Below are 19,027 nucleotides of genomic sequence, written 5' to 3' on the forward strand. Positions count from 1 at the left end.
CAGGCTTCCTCAACCTTGGCCCTCCAGATGTTTTTGGCCTACAACTCCCATGATGCCTAGCTAGCAGGACAAGTGGTCAAGGATTATGGGAATTGTAGTCTCAAAACATCTGGAGGGCCAAGGTTGAGGATGCCTGCTCCAGAGCAAGGGTTACCAAAGTGTCACCAGTGGATGCGCACGCACTTAAAGAGACCTCCCCTGGTACCCACAGGGTCCCTTCGCCCTGCCTTTCCTCCTGGTTGGCAACACTTTCCCCAGCATGTTCTGGACTTGGGCGGGGTGGAATCCATAAAAAGGGACCAAAGTTTAATGAATGGAGTGCAGATTTCAAAGGTACTTTTCATGTTTTGTTCTGGTTGGTTCTTTGCTTCCTCCCCTCTGCCCTGAGGAAGAACTATTGGGCCTAAGGTCATTGAGGGAATGGAAGTTCATGCAGGTAGACGGGAATTGTGGACCCATGCCTAGAGTCATAGTTCAGTGGTAGGGTACATGCTTTGCCTATGTTCCCACTGTGGAAGGATGTGTGGATCCAGAATTGGCCTCCACAGTCACTTATGGACTCAACTGTTAAAACTGTGTTTGTGGAAGACAATCTTACTCGGCTATGAGTGATCGCCAAAGAAGAAGATGAAGAAGAAGACATGCTTTGCACACAAAAGGTTCAATTCCTAGCATCTCTGGGTAGGGCTGGAAAGGAGTCTTTTCTGAAATTGTTGAGAACATGTGCTATTCAGTGTAGAAAATGCTGAGCTAAATGGATCACTGATCTTATTCTGTACATGTTTTCAGTCTCAGTGTCTAGGACTATAACTTTATTAAAAAGCTTCTTGATTATCGTAATTCTGCAGCCCCTTTCCATCTTCCCTTAGACCTTCAAGCTGGTGACCTGCTCTTTGTTTGACAGAATATTTATGGATTAGCCAGGAGTCTATTAGCAAGAAAAATGGGCAATTTAGGGTCTCATTTAGACTTACAAATCAGTCACTGTCTGTAATCATAGCCAATTAGGCTCCTTTTGTCATCTTCCTCCATTTAAGCCCCCCCCAACATTTCTCCTACACAAAATTAGAGAAAGTTCAAAGAAAGTATCTTGCAATCCTGTACACACTTCCTTGGGAGTAAGGGGTGCTTCTAAATGGGGGTTTAATATTGTAAATGGGTTACTGAGATACCAGAAAAAGGTTGGTCTTCTTGGAGTGGGGATATGAGCTGGCATTTTGATGATAACAATGTTGTGTGGACACTACAAAAAAAACTTGCATGCATGATACTGATTCAACAATAAACATCCATACAGGGCCGTCTTACCCACAGGTGCTAGGGGTGCGGGGCAACTGGGCGCCGGGCTCTCAGGGGCTCCAGGCCAAGAGTCCAGGGCCTGAGAGTTGAGTCAGGGAAGAGCCCGCCCGTTGGTCAGAGTGCCGGCAGCTCTGTGCCACAAGTTTGGGGGCAATCGAGCCAGCGAGATGCTGAGGCGGCTGGTCGGCTCCACCCTCCGCACCTGGGATTGGGCAACCTGGCGGAGGGGGGGAGGGGGTGCCGGGCGGATCTTTGCACCCCGGTGCCGCATATGCTTAAGACAGCCCTGCATCCATATGAAATCACCTAAGTCACATTTATCTCAGTGGAACTTTTTGCTGTATAGAAGTTAGTTCTCCTTAAAGATAAAGAACACAACCCTCTATTGTCCTGTGGAAATTTTTTGAAGAGAAATGTGTTAGGGTTCTCTTTTATTCTTCAAGAACCAACTTTCTGGTGTAGTATCAGTTTGAGACTTGCCTCCCTTCCTGCATGTGTTAATATGTTTTTGTTTAAAAAGATTTGTATACCTCCTCCTTCTAATAAAATCTCTAAGTGGCTTACAAGAAACATTTAATTATCAACAAAAAACAGTTGATTTTTCTGGTGTAGCATCCCCTTTTTTTGTACCACTAGGTTTGTAGCTATTCAGATGCCTTTGTGAGCTTGTTTCTTACATCATGTTTTCTTCACAGAGCCATTTGCTCAGTGAGTAATACACACAAAGTCTGTTTCAGAAGAATAATTAAAAACAACAACAACAACCCCACAGTACTTTTGTAGAAAAGATCAAATCAGACAACAGATGGGAGCCTCAGGCTGGGAACCCTTCAAACCACTCTGTCTATCCCTCGGGACTCCCCCCAGGCCACCCCCGCTATTCAGGGTAGGATTCTTCTCAGGAGCCCCATATGTGGAAGCCCTGCACAAGGACTTCTACATGTACAATGGGGCTGCTCCCCCTGCACACTTTCTGAACCCCCCAGATGGACTCTGGTTGGAATGTGACTTTGAACTGTGATAATGTCTCTTGCTTGGGAGATGGAAAGATGGGGGTAGGGTTGCAGAAACCTCTTATGCCTGGAATGTAGCCTTTCATGCAAAAGCAAAGGCCACATCCATGGCTCCACGCGGGATGTGGGTGGCACTGTGGGTTAAACCACAGAGCCTAGGATTTGCCGATCAGAAGGTTGGCGGTTCGAATCCCCGTGACAGGGTGAGCTCCCGTTGCTCAGTCCCAGCTCCTGCCAACCTAGCAGTTTGAAAGCACGTCAAAGTGCAAGTAGATAAATAGGTACCGCTCTGGCGGGAAGGTAAACGGCGTTTCCGTGTGCTGCTCTGGTTTGCCAGAAGCAGCTTAGTCATGCTGGCTACATGACCCGGAAGCTGTACACCAGCCAGTAAAGCGAGATGAGTGCCGCAACCCCAGAGTCGGCCACGACTGGACCTAATGGTCAGGGGTCCCTTTACCTTTACCTTTTATGGCTCCACGCACTGTTGTCTTTGGCTCCACCCACCCCGGCAGGTTGTGCATGAGAAAATGCAGCCCGTGGGCTGAAAAAGGTTCCCTGTTCAACAAGCACACACTGGTCCGTTTGGTTGTAAAGCTTTCCCCCCTCTGCGTTCTTATTTGAGGAAGACAGAAACACCCCACATATTTTGATGGAGTCTGTCCTTAGAGTTTGAACTAAAGCCGCCCTAAATTCATGAAGTAAAAAACGCTGTCACGTCGCAAGCAGAGTGCCAAAGCAGCCTTTGTCTGGGGTGCGCTGCTGTCAGGCAACTCGTTCCTGGAGGTGCACTACACACCTTTGGCCGAGCAAACACGTTAGGCTGGGTGAACCACAGATGTGGTTCTCGTACTCTGGGTCATACTGCATATGGTGCTGCCTCTGGAATGGAGAAGGCGACACATCCTCTGGCACAAGTAACACCAGTTGAGGTGACAGCGTGCCGTGGCCTGCCTGTCACGTTGAGGTGTCAATTAAGCTGATTTATGCTCTTCTGGGTAAATAAACAGAATGCTCTCTGCACTCTTAGATTCTGTTCTGTAGCAAACAATTTTTTCTCTGACACCACTGGGAACTTAATAGATAGACATCCTAGTCCCCTTCCTCTATATTTTAGCTATGCTGTTAACATTTCCCATCTTCTCTTTTCCTTGTTTAAGTATCTAGGTTTTAGGGTAATTAAACATTCAAAGATAATTAAATAAGCAGAGGTAATTAAATGATTTGGGGCTTTGGATACTTTTGACCAACACGAGCCATGCTGCACATAGAGATCTCCTCCCTCCCCCTGGCTCTCCACATTGTTTCAGCACCAGAGTTGTACAGTGGCACCTCAGGTTACAGATGCTTTTTTTTTTTTTTTTTTTCTCGTTTAAATTTTTATTTCATAGAAGTAAAGAATATGTACACGCCCACACATATAAACATACAGAAATAAAAGTGTTGCACAGACAAATAGAAATAAAGAAAGAAATAAAAGTAAGAGAAATATATAGAAACTTAATTTTCACTTTGGTTACATTTCTTAATCTTCGTTTTCAAAACTTCCTTTAGCTTTCCCGAAAATCATTCGAAGTAACACTTTAAATTACACATTTCTTAGTATATATTGTCATTGTACCTTTTTATATACATTTCTTAATGTATATTAACCTTACATATTATTTGGTCTCCTATTCTCTTTAAACAATAACTCACAGTCTTTCACAGTGCGTCTCTAAATCCCTTTAGCGTTATTTTCCCTTGACTAATGAATTCCAAGTAATCTACATATTTTCCCCAATCCTCAGTGAACTTTTGGTCTCTTATGTATCTTACTTTGCCTGTAAGTCTGTCCAATTCCATATAATCCAACACCTTAAATCTCCATTCCTCCACCGTTGGTGTCTCCTGCTTTTTCCACATCTGGGCCAGCATTACTCTTGCTGCTGTAACCGCATAATATACTAATTTACGATCCTCTTTTCTTATCACATAACCCAATATACCTAGTAGGAAAAATTCTGCTTTCTTTGGAAACGTGTATTTTAAAATCTTCTTCAGTTCTATATAGATTTTTTCCCAAAACTGTTTAACTTTTCCACACTCCCACCACATGTGATAGAAGGAACCCTCACTAACCCTACATTTCCAGCACTTATTATCCACCTTATACATTTTCGACAGTTTCATAGGTGTTAAATACCATCTATAAAACATCTTCATTATGTTTTCTTTTACCGTTACACACGCCGTGAAATTTAGTCCTTCCTTCCAGAGTTTTTCCCAATCTTCAAATAGTATATTATGTCCTACATCCTTTGCCCAGCGAATCATTACACACTTAACCTCCTCATCCCCTAAACTCCAATCCAACAGTATCCTATACATTTTCGAAACAATTTTTTCTTCTTTGTTTATAATTTCCGTCTGGAACTTAGATTCTTTCTCTGCATAGCCTCTTTCTTTAAGATCCTTCCTGAACATTTGGTTCACCTGGAGATGGTGTAACCAGTCATAGACATGTTCTTTAACCTGATCGTATGGTCGTACAATCCATTTCCCATCTTCTTTAATTATTAACTGGTTATATGTTGCCCATTTATTTCTCATATTAATAGTCTTCACACACATGACTTCTAGAGGTGAAAGCCAATGTGGGGTTTTTGGTTCCAGCAGATTTTTATATTTATCCCATATTTCAATTAAAGGTCCTCTGAAAATATGATTCCCAAATCCTTTATATATCTTCCATTTATCCTGCCATAAGTAAGCGTGCCAGCCGAAGTTGTTGTCGTAACCCTCCAAGTCTAATAATTCCCTGTTCTCTAGCCTTACCCAATCTTTAACCCAACACAGACAAACCGCCTCATAATATAATTTCACATCCGGCAAGGCGAAGCCCCCCCTTTCTTTTATGTCTGTTAATAGTTTAAATTGAATCCTAGGTTTCTTTCCCTGCCATATGTATCTCGACAACACTCGTTGCCACTCTTTAAAGATTCGGCTTCCTTTAATTATTGGGATAGTTTGAAATAAGAACATCAACCTCGGCAGCACATTCATCTTAATTGTGTTAATCCTTCCCCAAAACGACAGTTTCAACCCTCCCCAAATTTCCAAATCTTTTCTTATTTCCCTCCACGTCGATTCATAATTATTCTTAAACAGATCTATATTCCTAGGTGTTATCCAAATGCCAAGATATTTCACTTTTTTAACCACTTCTATTTGCGTTTGCTGTTGAATTGTTTCTGTTAGTTTCTGATCCAAATTTTTACCTATTATTTTTGTTTTACTCTTATTTAATTTGAACCCTGCTACCTCTCCAAACTGGTCTAATTCTTTTAATATCTCTCCTGTTGCAGTTGTTGGTTCTTCTGTCATTATAACTACATCATCCGCATAGGCTCTAATCTTATATGCATTCTGCCCAACTAACACTCCTTTTATTTTTTGATTCTGCCTTATAGAGTTTAGTAATACTTCTAAGGTCATTATAAACAGAAGCGGGGAGAGCGGGCAGCCCTGTCTTGTTCCTCTTCGTATCTTTATCTCTTCTGTCACTATATTATTGATAATCAGCTTGGCTTTCTGATCTGTATATATGGCTTTTACTCCATTAAAGAAATCCTCCCCCACTTCTATATGCTCTAAATTTTTCAACATAAAGTCCCAAATAACATTATCGAATGCCTTCTCGGCATCGACAAACATCATTATGGCCTGTTTGTTAATCTTGACAGATAAATACTCTAACATGTTAATTATATTTCTTGTATTGTCTCTCATCTGCCGTCCTGGCAGGAATCCCGCTTGGTCCCCATGAATAGTCTCTGATAATAGCCTCTTCAGTCTTTTTGCAAGGATCCCCGCAAATATTTTATAATCTACATTTAGCAGTGAGATCGGTCTATAATTTTTAACCTGGGTTAAATCTGCGTCTTGCTTGGGGATAAACGTAATATATGCCTCTTTCCAGGTCTCTGGGAATTCCCCTTTCCTTAAAATGTTATCCATAGTTTCTTTCAAAGGTCCCACCAAAATGGGTTTCATCTCTTTGTAATAACCCGCGGTGAATCCATCAGGGCCTGGAGCTTTCCCCCTCTTTAACTCTTTAATTGCGTCTTCTATTTCATCACTTCCTATTGGGGTGTTCAGCTGTTGTCTTTCCTCCATTGAGATTTTTTTCACCCCTTTATCCTTCAGAAATCTCTCAATTCTCCTTAAACTAATTTTCTCTTTGTTGGAATATAATCTTCTATAATAATTGAGAAACTCTCCCCTAATTTCTTTAGGATCTGATTTCTCTTCCTCTCCCACCTTTATTTTATTTATTGTGCTCCTTTCCTTCCTCTTTTTAATTTGCCATGCTAACCACTTGCCTGACTTATTTGCAAACTCGAAGTTTTTTTGTCTTAATTTTTTTATATTCCATTCAACCTCTCTATTTATTATTGTAGCAAATTGAGCTTGTAGAATTTTTATATTTTCTTTTGCTTTCTGGCAATTAGGTTTTTGGGATAATTTCTGCTCATTTACCATTATCTGCTTCAAAATCTCATCTTTCCCTTTTTCTCTCTTCTTGTTTTTGATTGCATTCTGCTGGATAAAGTAACCTCTTATTACTGCCTTACTTGCTTCCCATACTACGTTAGCTTTTGTTCCTTTACCGCTGTTTTCCATAAAATATTGTTTTAGTTTTTCCTGCGCTTTCTCAACAATTTTTTGATCCTCCAGCAGATAATCCTTTAATCTCCATCTAAAAGTTCTTAGCTCCAGGCTTTCTAATTCCAACTCCATCGGATTATGATCTGAGAATACACTCGGTCTTATTTCTATTGTTTTAATTCTTGGGCATAACTCGCTTGAGATCCATATCTGATCGATACGTGACAGCGACTGATTTGGTTCGGAGTGGAAGGTGAATTGTTTATCCAGTGGGTGTTTAAGACGCCAAATATCTATCAAATTACCATTATCTACCATTGAGAAGAAAGATTTTGGTAGCTTCCCATTCTTACTTCCTCCTTCCCTACACCTATCAGCTTCTAGAGAGACCACCCCATTCAAATCACCCATTAGAATAATTTTCTGATCAACAAATTCACAAATTTTCTCTTCCAATTTTTTAAAAAATTCCGACTTGTTATCATTTGGGGCATATACCCCAATTACCACCAAATTTTCTCCTTGCCAATTGATACGGACCCCTATTATTCTGCCCTCTTCGTCTTTAAATATTGGTTTAGCCTCAATCTTATTTTTAATATAAAAGACCACCCCTCTTTTCTTCTCTTTATCCAAAGACTCAAATTCATTTCCTAACCTCCTATTGATTAGTATTTTCCTGTGCCTTCTTGCTACGTGCGTTTCTTGGAGACAAATAATATCTAGATTTTTCTTTTTCAGATATTGTTCAATTTTATTCCTCTTTTTTTTGTCGTTCATCCCATTAATATTCCAACTCCAGATTTTTAACCCCATTGTTTCTATTACTCCCTTAAATTTTCCTTATCTTTATCAATTTCCTGGATCTTCCTCTTCTGGCTCTCCTTCTGTCTCTTCGTCCGGTCCACTCCCTCCCCCTCCCTCCTCTTCTTTTGATTCAGATTCTCCTGAAACTCCTCCTTCCGCTCCCCCCCCTCCATTCATCTCCACCCTTAATTCTTTATATTTCCTCAAGAATTTCCCGGTTTCCTCCTGGTTTGATAGCTTATGCTTTTTGCCTCTATATATAAAGGATAACCCTTCCGGGAATTCCCATCTAAATTCTATTTTATTTTTCTTCAGTGCCTGCACCAACAATTTATAAGAATCTCTACGTTTAAGTAGTCTGATTGGGACGTCTTTAAAGATAATAATATAATTTCCCTCTATATTCAATCTCTTTTCCCTATTCCTTAAGAGTATCTTATTCCTCATTTCTTTATCCTTAAATGTTATCAGGCAATCGCCTGTATATTTCTTTACTCTTGTTGAACTGACCCGCATTCTAAATGCACTCTGCACATTTTTGGCCATTTCCTCGACTGTCATCCCCATCCATTCCGCTAACTCCTTTGTTAATTTCTCCTTGACATTTTCATTTTGTGTCTCTGGCACCGCCCTCAATCTTAAGTTCACCTCCCTCTGCCTCAATTCATTCATTGCGATAATATCCTTCATCTCCTCCTGTGCCTTATTTAAATCCATCACTTCCGCTTTCATCTTTTCCTTTTCTCTTTTAATATCTTTTAACTCCGATCTAGTCCTTTTTAATCCTTCTTCATTGAGCTGCGTTCTCCTAAATATCTCTTTTATTTGGCCTTTTAGTTCATTTACTGTCTCATCCATCTTTTTATCCAATCTCCCAATCCTATTATCTACTTGTTCTAACTTATATTCTACATTAGTTTGACTCTGTCTGATTTCAGCAAGCACCTTCAAAATATCGGTCTTAAAATCTACCTCTTGTTTCGATCCCCTTCTATCGCTAGGATTTCCCCCGTTTGTTCCCTTCTTTCCTGTATGCGACATCCTGTTGTTTTTGCGTTCCCACCCCTCCCTTGTGGTGCCTTCCCTCCGTTTTTCTTTCTAACCCTTTTGTTATATCTATCAGTCTTCTCAGTCTTTATTATATTGACTTTCTGTCCTTGACCCTCCTGAGTTGTCCAACCCTTATTTATATTTTCCTTATAATCACCGTAGGCACTATAGGAATTTTGCCCTTAAGTCCTTCAAATTCCTCTTCCGCCCAGTCCAGTTATTCTTCTATCAGCTGGTCTTCTTTCCTCCAATCAGGCTGGGTGGTCGCTCAAAAACAACTAACAAAGAGATCGCAAAACCGAAAAGCAAGGGAAAGATAGAAAACAATTAGGGGGAGTACAAGAGATGGAGAGAGAGAAGGGGAGAGAGAGAAGGGGAAGGGGAACCGGTCAAAGAATTAAACAGTCTTCATTTCGCCACTAGATGTCGCCAGATCCTTAATTTAACATTAGCTTTTCGGCGTCTCCTCTCCCAACGTTGCTCTCCCCTATAATTCTAAGATATCAGTTCAGTCTTTCATAAACAGATAGCAGTCCCAGTTTCTTTCTAAAATGTCCCTTTATCTTAATTCTGTTTTTAATCTTTCACGTAAATCAATATTTGAAAATTCCGGTTTTCATGTTCCAGTCCAGTAAAGCAAAAGAAAAAGAAGTCAAGCGCCTCAGTAATAGAAAAAAGAGGAAATCACCTACGGTATGGTGGTTCCGCTGGTGTATATCACTGTCCTTTTTTCCTCTCCCCTTTCCACCTATTACCAGATTCACTCTCAAAGGCTTCTAATGGCGGCAGATTCTTCTCTTCCGGTTTTGGAATCCCTTGCGTTTATCGCACAGAACAGAGAGCAAAGAAGCGTCTTTTCTCCTCCTTCCCCCCTCCGTTTCACCAAGGACGCCTCACTCCAAATATTTTTCCCTGGCCTCTCTCCTTCCCTCCTTCTGTAACAGTACACCACAAATTTTTTCCCTTTGTCCTGAGGGGAGGACTGGGAGGAATTATCTTATCCACCAAGGCAACTCACTTTCACTTTCCTCTCACACTGGCTTCGTGCTGCGTCTGGGTTGATTTTCGATCTCCAGCTAAACTCCTTTCACTCCTCTTTGTTGCTCCGAGACTTCCTTGTTGTTATTTGGTCTTTTGACCACCAAATTGGAATGTTTTCTTTCGTTTCGGAGTTCTTGATTTGAGAACGGACCGCTTTCTCCGCAGGCTCAGGGCTTCGCTAATTGGAGGTAGGTAATGGCGTCCCTCGACCTGCAAGATCTCTCCGCCGCTCTCTTCACCTCTTAGAGGCTACCTGGCGACTGGGTCGATCTTTCTCCTGGTCGTGCCGGGAACCAGACCTTCTGAACACCCTCCAGAAGTATTTTTGAGGGTCTCCGCGCCCTGGAGTTGCCCCCACCCTCCAAAATAGCTCAGGTACTCCCCTCCCGGTAAGAACCTTGCTTGCACTGAGATCGCGGTACGCCGGAAGTCTGAGGTTACAGATGCTTTAGGTTACAGACGCTTCAGTTTACAGTCTCCGATAACCCAGAAATAGTACCTCGGGTTAAGAACTTTGCTTCAGGATGAGAACAGAAATCACACGGTGGCAGCGGGAGGCCCCATTAGCTAAAGTGGTGTCTCGGGTTAAGAACAGTTTCAGGTTAAGAACAGACCTCCAGAACGAATTAAGTTCTTAACCCGAGGCACCACTGTACTTGGTTAGAATGGATGGGACATGAACGATATGCTGCCTCTTTCTTTCTTTTGCTATTGCTTTCTTTTTGCCCTTTATTGTTTGTCGGGTTTCGTGGGTTGCTTAAGCTGCAAGGCAACCTGGGCATTAATTTCACTTCTGCTTTTAATAAATAAATAATGGTGTTAGCAGGGTCAGGTTGGTGTCCCTCATCGTTCCCTCAGCCTCAGGGCCAAACCTAAGAGGCTGTGAAACCTTAGAGACAGGTGAAAAAGGCTTTCCCATGTAAACAATCCTCTGCCAATCGCTCCCACCCAAATGCACTCACCATGGGGAAATAGCCATTTCTTTTGTGAGCCAGAGAATCATACTTTCTTAATGCCAGCGTGATACCTTCCAGATGTTGCGGATTACAACTTCCATTTAACGTAGTTAGCATGGTTTTCGTGCACCATCACAATTCAGATTTTTTTTTAAAAAAAACACAAGTCTGAGGAGTTTGTGAATTTGCTCATGTAATATTACTATTTTGTATAAATGAAGATGGATGTATGCCCTATGCAACATTACCAAAGAGGAATGGTTGCTAATGGCTACCTTAAATAAGCAGGACTTAAAATATGAGTAGCACCCCCAAAGAGCAGGATGACGCCCCCTTCATACATCTACCTGTTTTACTAGATGGGCCATCTAGTTAGACATAGCAACTGCCTTTGGTAACTCTATCCCTACGCAGCTTGTGTGACTGAGAGCTCTTGAATAAATGAATTTAATAGATTTCGACAACTGATACCAACGCCATGGTCTCTGTGCTTTCCCTCTCTGATCCCAGGTTGCATTCATGACATGGTCAATGGTCAGGGATGATGGGAGTTGTATTCCACAGTATTTGGAGGGTTGCCACATTGGCTACCGCTGCTTTATGCAACTAGGAAGATGAACACAATAAATGCATTTAAACATGGCAGGATAGACATTGAATGCTTAGGCAGGTAAGCACTTTACCTGTCGTCTTCAGCATGTCTGGTTCAACCCTCTCTTCCCCATCTGCAGTAGTAATGCTGGCTTGTTTTACTGGGCTGTTGAGATGATGGGCATCAAGTGCCTGGAATGCTGTACAAATGTTTTGTGGTGATGGTGGTGATTAGATATGAATGAGATGAAGGCATTACTGTGCTTTCTGAGTGTTCAGATCTCCATGCTGCACATTTCCTCGGTGAGCTTTGGATAACAGGTGAGAGGGGCATAGCTCAGTAGCAGTACACATGCACTGCATTGAGAAGGTCCTGGGTGATGGGAAATATGTCTACTGAAGAGCCGCTGTCACTTAAAACGGAGGTAAAATGGATAATAGGTCTGACCTGATAGAAGCAGTTTCCTAGTTCCTAAGCTTCCATTGAAGTCCAGTTCCAGCTGTGCTATATTTCACAATAAAGTATTCTGGGGGTTAATTTTACTGTTGATATTTTTTTCAGAGGCTCATCAATGCTACCAGTGCTGGAGTCAATCCTGTCGGAGATCCCGTTAACAGCAGCAGTCACTGGGACCTCGGAAGTGCCTTTTTCTTTGCTGGAACCGTCATTACAACTATAGGTATGCATTTATATAGTATTTAAGCTGGAGGCAGAGATGGAAAAGAGTGTAGGGTTGTTCATGTAGGCAAAGGGATGCAGGTGGCACTGTGGGTTAAACCACAGTCCCTAGGACTTGCCGATCAGAAGGTCGGCTGTTCGAATCCCCGTGACGGGGTGAGCTCCTGTTGCTCGGTCCCTGCTCCTGCCCACCTAGCAGTTTGGAAGCACGCCAAAGTGCAAGTAGATAAATAGGTACTGCTCCAGCGGGAAGGTAAACGGTGTTTTCGTGCGCTGCTCTGGCTCACCAGAAGCAGCTTAGTCATGCTGGCCACATGACCTGTGTACGCCGGCTCCCTCGGCCAATAAAGTGAGATGAGTGCTGCAACCCCAGAGTCGGCCATGACTGGACCTAATGGTCAGGGTCCCTTTACCTTTTTTATCATGTAGGCAAACAATCCTGATCAGTTTCTGCATGGAAAATAGGGGCAGGCAGCACAGCCTCACCACAAGCTGTCTTTCTGTCTTGATTCTGCTCACGGACCACACACACACAGATCAACAATCCAGTGCCCCTGGGCACCATGGCACCCACAAAGGTCTTCATTGGTGCCCCCTAGGCAGGCACCCCAATACTTAGGTTTCTTTCTTTTTTAAAGCAGCAGTCTGGTCCTCCTAGAAAGAAAGTTATGAAGCAATATGTGGAGGTAGCTTTCTAAGCAATTTATGTGACGTGAGCTTGCTGGCTACTCTTGGCTGTCAGTATTTTAGCTAATGAGTGAAGGCAAAGCTGTGATTGATAAGGGAGTTGTTTGGACACATGGCAATAGGAACCCCTTGGGGTCCTAAAGAGCTGCTCTCCCCCCCTCCGGTCTTATTATTGGAATCTCCCTAACCATGTCTTGGTTTGCACATCCAAGAGAATGTACTAGCTACTTGAGAGCCAGTGTGGTGCAGTGGTTAAGAGCAGAGGACTCGTAATCTGGTGAACCGGGTTTGCGTCTCCGCTGCTCCACATGCAGCTCCTGGGTGACCTTGGGCCAGTCACACTTTTCTGAAGTCTCTCAGCCTCACTCACCTCACAGAGTGTTTGTTGTGGGGGAGGAAGGGAAAGGAGATTGTTAGGCACTTTGAGACTCCTTCGGGTAGTGATAAAGCGGGATATCAAATCCACACTCCTCCTCCTCCTCCTCCTCCTCCTCCTCCTCTTTTTCTTCTTCTTCTTCCTGGCAAGGAGCTTGCACCTGCTTTTCTCCCCTCCTGGGCTTCCTAGGTCAGCACAGGATGACAGCTAAGCCAAGGTTTGACTTAACAATTCACACATCTGCAGGTATATATTTATTGAATTGTAGGTAGCTGCAGAGATTGAAAACCAGAGTGCCAAATGCAGGTTCTTGGCTCTTGGAAAAATGAGCAGAGTGCATTTCTCCAGGGGCTGAAACTTCAACCTGCATTCTGAACTTAACAATGACATCAACACAAGAATGAGAGAGAACAAACAGAAAATAATAGCATAGATCGTAATCCAAACTCTTGTCATCTTACAATTGTGCTACTGATGTTAATGCAGATGGCGCTCTCTGTTTTGGCTCTGGGTTATGAGGTGGTATTTAACGGGGGTATAATAAAAATGTGGTATTTAACGGGGGTATAATAAAAATGTAATATTGAAATGATAAGAGATCAAGTTCATAGGAAGCTCAGCTTCCTATCAATATGCATCAATTGATAGGATCAATATGCAAATGTACTGCAGCATTATATGTGAGGATAGGGTCCACCTATTAATTGGGCGAAGAGCTGCATGGCTGATCTTGCTGTGTATAGTCATGCAACATTCCCAACAAGGGGAAGCCTATGCAAGTAGATCTCTATGCATACAGATAGGTAGCCGTGTTGGTCTGCCATAGTCAAAACAAAACAAATTCCTTCCAGTAGCACCTTAAAGACCAACTAAGTCAGTTCTTGGTATGAGCTTTCGTGTGCATGCACACTTCTTCAGATACAGTGTATCTTCTTCAGATATTCTTCTTCAGATACAGTGTATCTTCTTCAGTGTATCTGAAGAAGTGTGCATGCACACGAAAGCTCATACCAAGAACTGTCTATGCATACAGACCTTCTGAGGAGCTGGGATGCTACATGATCAGGTTTCTACTCTGATAAGGACATAAGAGGAGCCCTGATGGATCAGGCCCTGTTCTAGTCATATTCTTTCTCCTAGCTGCTGATATTCTGCCAGAGTCCACCCCCCCCACCCCTTGTTAGGGCTGCTTTCTCTTTCCTGTTTTACTCACATGGGTGATCCAGTTCAATCCAATCAGAGAGAATCTAGGGAATTTGATGTTGTTGTGATGGTTACTGACATCACTGAGGGCAGCACCTATTCAAAGTTAGGGCTGTGCTTCCTGGATAGAACACTTCTGAAGACATCAGAGCAATCATTGGCTCATTTTGCCCCAAAGTGCCTCTCTGCTACTACTACGCCATGATGTAGTATCCTTTCAGATGTAGTGTTGAAGGGAAATGCTGGCGCTAATCCATTTAAGAAGTGTGTGTGAGAGAGAGGAGAGAGTGATGGAGGTACAGAGGGATCCTACAGTCTTTTGCAGGGTGCATGACAGATCTAATCTAAAAAGCTTATCCTTTGTTTTGCTTGTTTCTGGGTCTGAATAATTCATTCTTGGTCTGATCTCTGTACATGGCTGCATGTTTCCAATGTGAAAGTGCATTTTTATTGCCAGGCTGCAAACCGCTGAAATGAAATGGATTTTAATGGAGTAGGCAGTAAAATGGTCTGAACTTTGGTGCTGTAACTATACTTTTCATTTCTGCCTCTTGTTTCAATGAAAAGGGGTGAGTTGAGGAAGCCCAGCACAACAGATAATGAAGCAATGAAGTCTGTCTAAGTGGCAGTACATTGATATCAATGAACGTCTGTTGGATTAGATTGTCTGCATCTATGAGTAACTAGAATATATATATATATATATATATATATATATATATATATATATATGAGAGAATGGGAAACCTCCAACCTGCAAATCTAAATGGGCCTCCCAGGCCTCCCCATTTGGCTAACTGACACCCACCTGTCATCGTATATGATGTCACATGTGGGGCAGGTGAAGAGATCTGACACAACCAAAAGGGGGTTTACAGGCACAGCCAGTCAGGTGATTGGCAGCACCAGTAAAGCCTTTGCAAGCCCCAACAGTCAGCTGAGTGCCAAGTCTTGTGAGGCCCCTTGCAAAGTGCTGTGCGATATGGTGCTTTGCAAAACCCAACAGTCAACTGATTTTCAGAGCTCAAGAAGCCCTTGGCAAAGGCACTCTGAAAGAGAGGCCTTGCGAAGCCCCTTGCATAGCACTATCAAGTCAATGTTGTTCCAAATCCTTATTGCAAGAAATTAAAATGTCTGGGTGAATAAATTTGTCTGAATTGCAGTGTAGTCACAAGGTGAACCTCTTTATAGAAGAACCACTGCTATGAAAGCTCCTTTTTGTTGTTGTTAAATGTACCTCTGTTAATGAAAGCACTGGAGAAGGCCCTAGGCTTTTAAAAAGTAAATTGCAAATATTGGAAGCTATTTGCATTGGGAAGTAGTTCCAGTCCACTGCAGACAGTGTGTGTGTGTGTGTGTGTGTGTGTGTGTGGTGATCCTGATGAGGGCTGGATCTAGACGCATCAAAAAAGTGATTCAGTTAAATGCGTTGCAAACTTCATACAGGGAAATCCCATTGGAAAAAAATGGGACTCCACAGCGCCACCTGGTGTCACAGTATTATAACGCATATAAAGCGCTTTAGCTTTACGAATGTAGGTGAGTCCGAGGACTGCAGTGGGATGCAAATGGCAAATGATTAAAGTCCCCTCCCCACATTCCAGGTTCCTGATGCAGATCAGAATGCCCATACCTTCAGTTTACTTAAAACTTGCCCACCATTTGTGTAGTATTGATTGTGTAAATCACATCACATCTTCATTGACCTTCGTTGTAAACAAGAGCTTGGAAATTAAATACACCCTTGTGCAAATTAATTGAAACAAAGCATGTTTTGTGTATTTTTCATAATCCTGTACTCAAAACAAACATGAAAAGTCAGTTGATCATTATGGTGTCAGAAGCCTGCTGCCAATAGAAGGAATGATGCGCCCGCCACAATATATTGAAGTTCTACGAAAGAGAGTTATTCCAGAGCTGGAAAAGAGGTATCCTGACAGTACTGGGATATTGCAGCTGGACCTACTCCCCTGTCACACATCAAAAGTGTTGAAGAAATTCATGACAGAGCAGCAAATACAGTCACTTGATTGGCCAGGGAATTTCACAGACATAAATCGCATTGAGAATTTGTGGGCTGCACGCAAAAGTCGCCTCCATGCTGTAGACTGTACGACTATGGAGAAGCTCATTCAGGCACTGATTCAAGTGTGGTACAGGGATCCGAAAAACAACAGTGACTGTTCAAAACTAGTAGACTCCATGCCAAACCGTGTTCAAATGCTGCTTAAAGATATCCGTTACTAATGTATGTATATATGACTTTTGTACATGTATATGTGAGTTTTGTACTACTAAATTCATTGTTTCAATTAATTTGCACAAGGGTGTACTTAAGCCAAGAAAAAACTCCACGAGTTATCTGTGAGACAATAGGCAAGTTTAAAACCTGCAGTTGTTTCTATCATGGCAGGACTGATGTTGCTTTAATCTAAAAGTTAGGGGACACATCTTGAAAATCAAAGTCCTTGGAGAATGCATGAAAATAAGTGCTTTAAAAAGGGTGTGTGTGTGTGTAAGAATGGCAGATAATCTCTTGAAGATTCATATAAACTGGGAAATGTGGGGAGAGGGGTGTGTGTAAGAACTGGACATTTCACTAGGTATAATATGAGATAAAGACCGGACGTAATTCAGAACTCCAGCCTGAAAATGTGATTACCTTGTTGAGTCACACTCCCATCAGGAGTCAATTTGCAGTAACATGACAAAGCATGGCTTTCCTTTGGCTTTCCTTTAGCAAAAGTCTTGTATCCTGCCATGCTGACAAAAACACGTTTCAGATTAATCAAATGATAGGTTTCATTAGGAACTCAGTTCCATGAAGAAATGGTGGAAATGGCAGGGTCTGTAGGTTTGCAGGGCAATTAACTCCCGAGCTGCTGTGAATCCCATTTAAATGGAGGACCAGGCAGCGGCCTGCTATCCCAAAGTACGTCTTATAGAGATGAGCACAATGTATAGATGGGTTCACACAACCTTGCTCTTGTGGCTAGATCCTGGCAATAGCGCCCTTTGATTGCACCAGTTCCTGGTGGGCATTATCAATCAGAACTGTATTTTGGCTTGGTTGAGGAAATGTTTGTCCTGTGTGTTTTGTGTGATGTCTGAATAGACATTGCAGTTCACATCTCAAATTAGATCTGCTGGCTGGGAGGGCTCCAGGCTCTTGCCTGAAATGGATCCCCCATTCATTGGCACATAGATGCTATCCTTACATGTTTCCTCGGTCGGGGTGGCTGTGCTTGAACCAGCAGAAAAGGACCCTGTCTCTTAGAACTGAGCTCCCCCACCCACCCCAATCAGGCAGATTTCCAAGTACCCCAGTGAATCCGCTAATGCCAGTGAATGAGGACCGTGATTCAATTGAGAGGCTGGAGTCCTTTCAGCCAGCAATTGGGGAAGGACCACAGCTGAGTGGTAGAGCATGCAGTAAGTCCCATATTCAGTCCCTGGCATCTTTACATAGGGCTGAGAAAGGAAGTGGCTTGACGGTAGGAAGGAACTGCTGTGCTGGTTTCCTGGCACAGGTAGCTGTTGCTTACAGGAAGGGAGAGGGTAGGGAAGTCAGGAGGTTGGCACGGTGCATCTACATCTGCAGGAATGCTGGATTGCACTTTGCTGGATTGCACCCCGCTGGTGCATTTGCGCTACCTACCAGGAAGCTACCACATTGGCTCAGCTCCAGCTGGAAGCTGCTTCTAGCTGGGATTGTATCCTCTATGAAGCCCAAGAGAGCCATCGCCAGTCAGTGTAGATGGCACTGAGCTAGGTGGACCAGTGGTCTAACTCAATATGTAAAGGTAATAGGGACGTGGGTGGTTCTGTGGTCTAAACCACTGAGCCTCTTGGGCTTGCTGATCAGAAGGTCAGCGGTTTGAATGCGCACGAAGGGATGAGCTCCCGGTGCTCTTTCCCAGCTCCTGCCAACCTAGCAGTCTGAAAGCACACCAGTGCAAGTAGATAAATAGGTACCGCTGCAGCAGGAAGGTAAACAGCATTTCCATGCGCTCTGGCTTCCATCATGGTGTCCTGTTGCAGCAAAAGTGGCTTAGTCATGCTGGCCACATGACCTGGAAAAATGTCTGTGGACAAACACTGGCTCCCTTGGCCTGAAAGCGAGATGAACGCCGCAACCTCATAGTCACCTTTGAGTGGACTTAACCGTCCAGGGTTCCTTTACCTTCTTTTACCTTCTAACTCAATAGAAGGTAGATTCCTCTGTTCCTAATTCCTGGCCACCTCGATTTTCCCCCTCTGTGAATATATTTGATTGCTTTAAAAAATCTTCATCTTTTGTTGTTTGCTTTCCTGGTTGCCTTCAGGGAAAAGGGCTGGATTAAATCAAGTAAATAAGTACCTGTGAATAAGCACCTCATGTTTGCAACAGGGCTCTTGCTTTTGGGTATTGTGCAGCTCCTTTTGGTGGGCACAAACCCAATGTAACCTCAGATGAGATCAGAGAGGTTTGCAAGTCAGGGTCAACATACCCAATACCTGCAGTATGTCCAAGGCCTGTGAATGAACCATGTTGCTTCTCCCATTCATTTAACCAGAGATTTCTTTACATGTGGGTTAAGTAAAGGGATGTTTCAGCATGTTGACAGTTCAAACAATCACAAAATGCTGCACTACTACACACTTCAGTGTCATTCAGGTGAGGATAATGCACTTTGAG

The 19,027-nt window shown here is 42.9% G+C and overlaps 1 protein-coding gene across 2 annotated transcripts in view; it reads left to right on the top strand.

The window, feature by feature from the left end:
- Positions 1-19,027, top strand: part of KCNK10 (potassium two pore domain channel subfamily K member 10) — an 84,629-nt gene that overhangs the window by 39,794 nt on the left and 25,808 nt on the right. For both annotated transcript variants that reach the window (XM_081862178.1, XM_081862177.1), the window contains one exon: positions 11,967-12,084. In XM_081862178.1, coding sequence (XP_081718304.1) covers positions 11,967-12,084 — 118 coding nt within the window. The remainder of the gene's footprint in view (positions 1-11,966; positions 12,085-19,027) is intronic.

Source organism: Podarcis erhardii (assembly GCF_964252035.2).
Source record: "Podarcis erhardii genome assembly, chromosome: 1".
In the NCBI taxonomy this organism is placed as follows: Eukaryota; Metazoa; Chordata; class Lepidosauria; order Squamata; family Lacertidae; genus Podarcis; species Podarcis erhardii.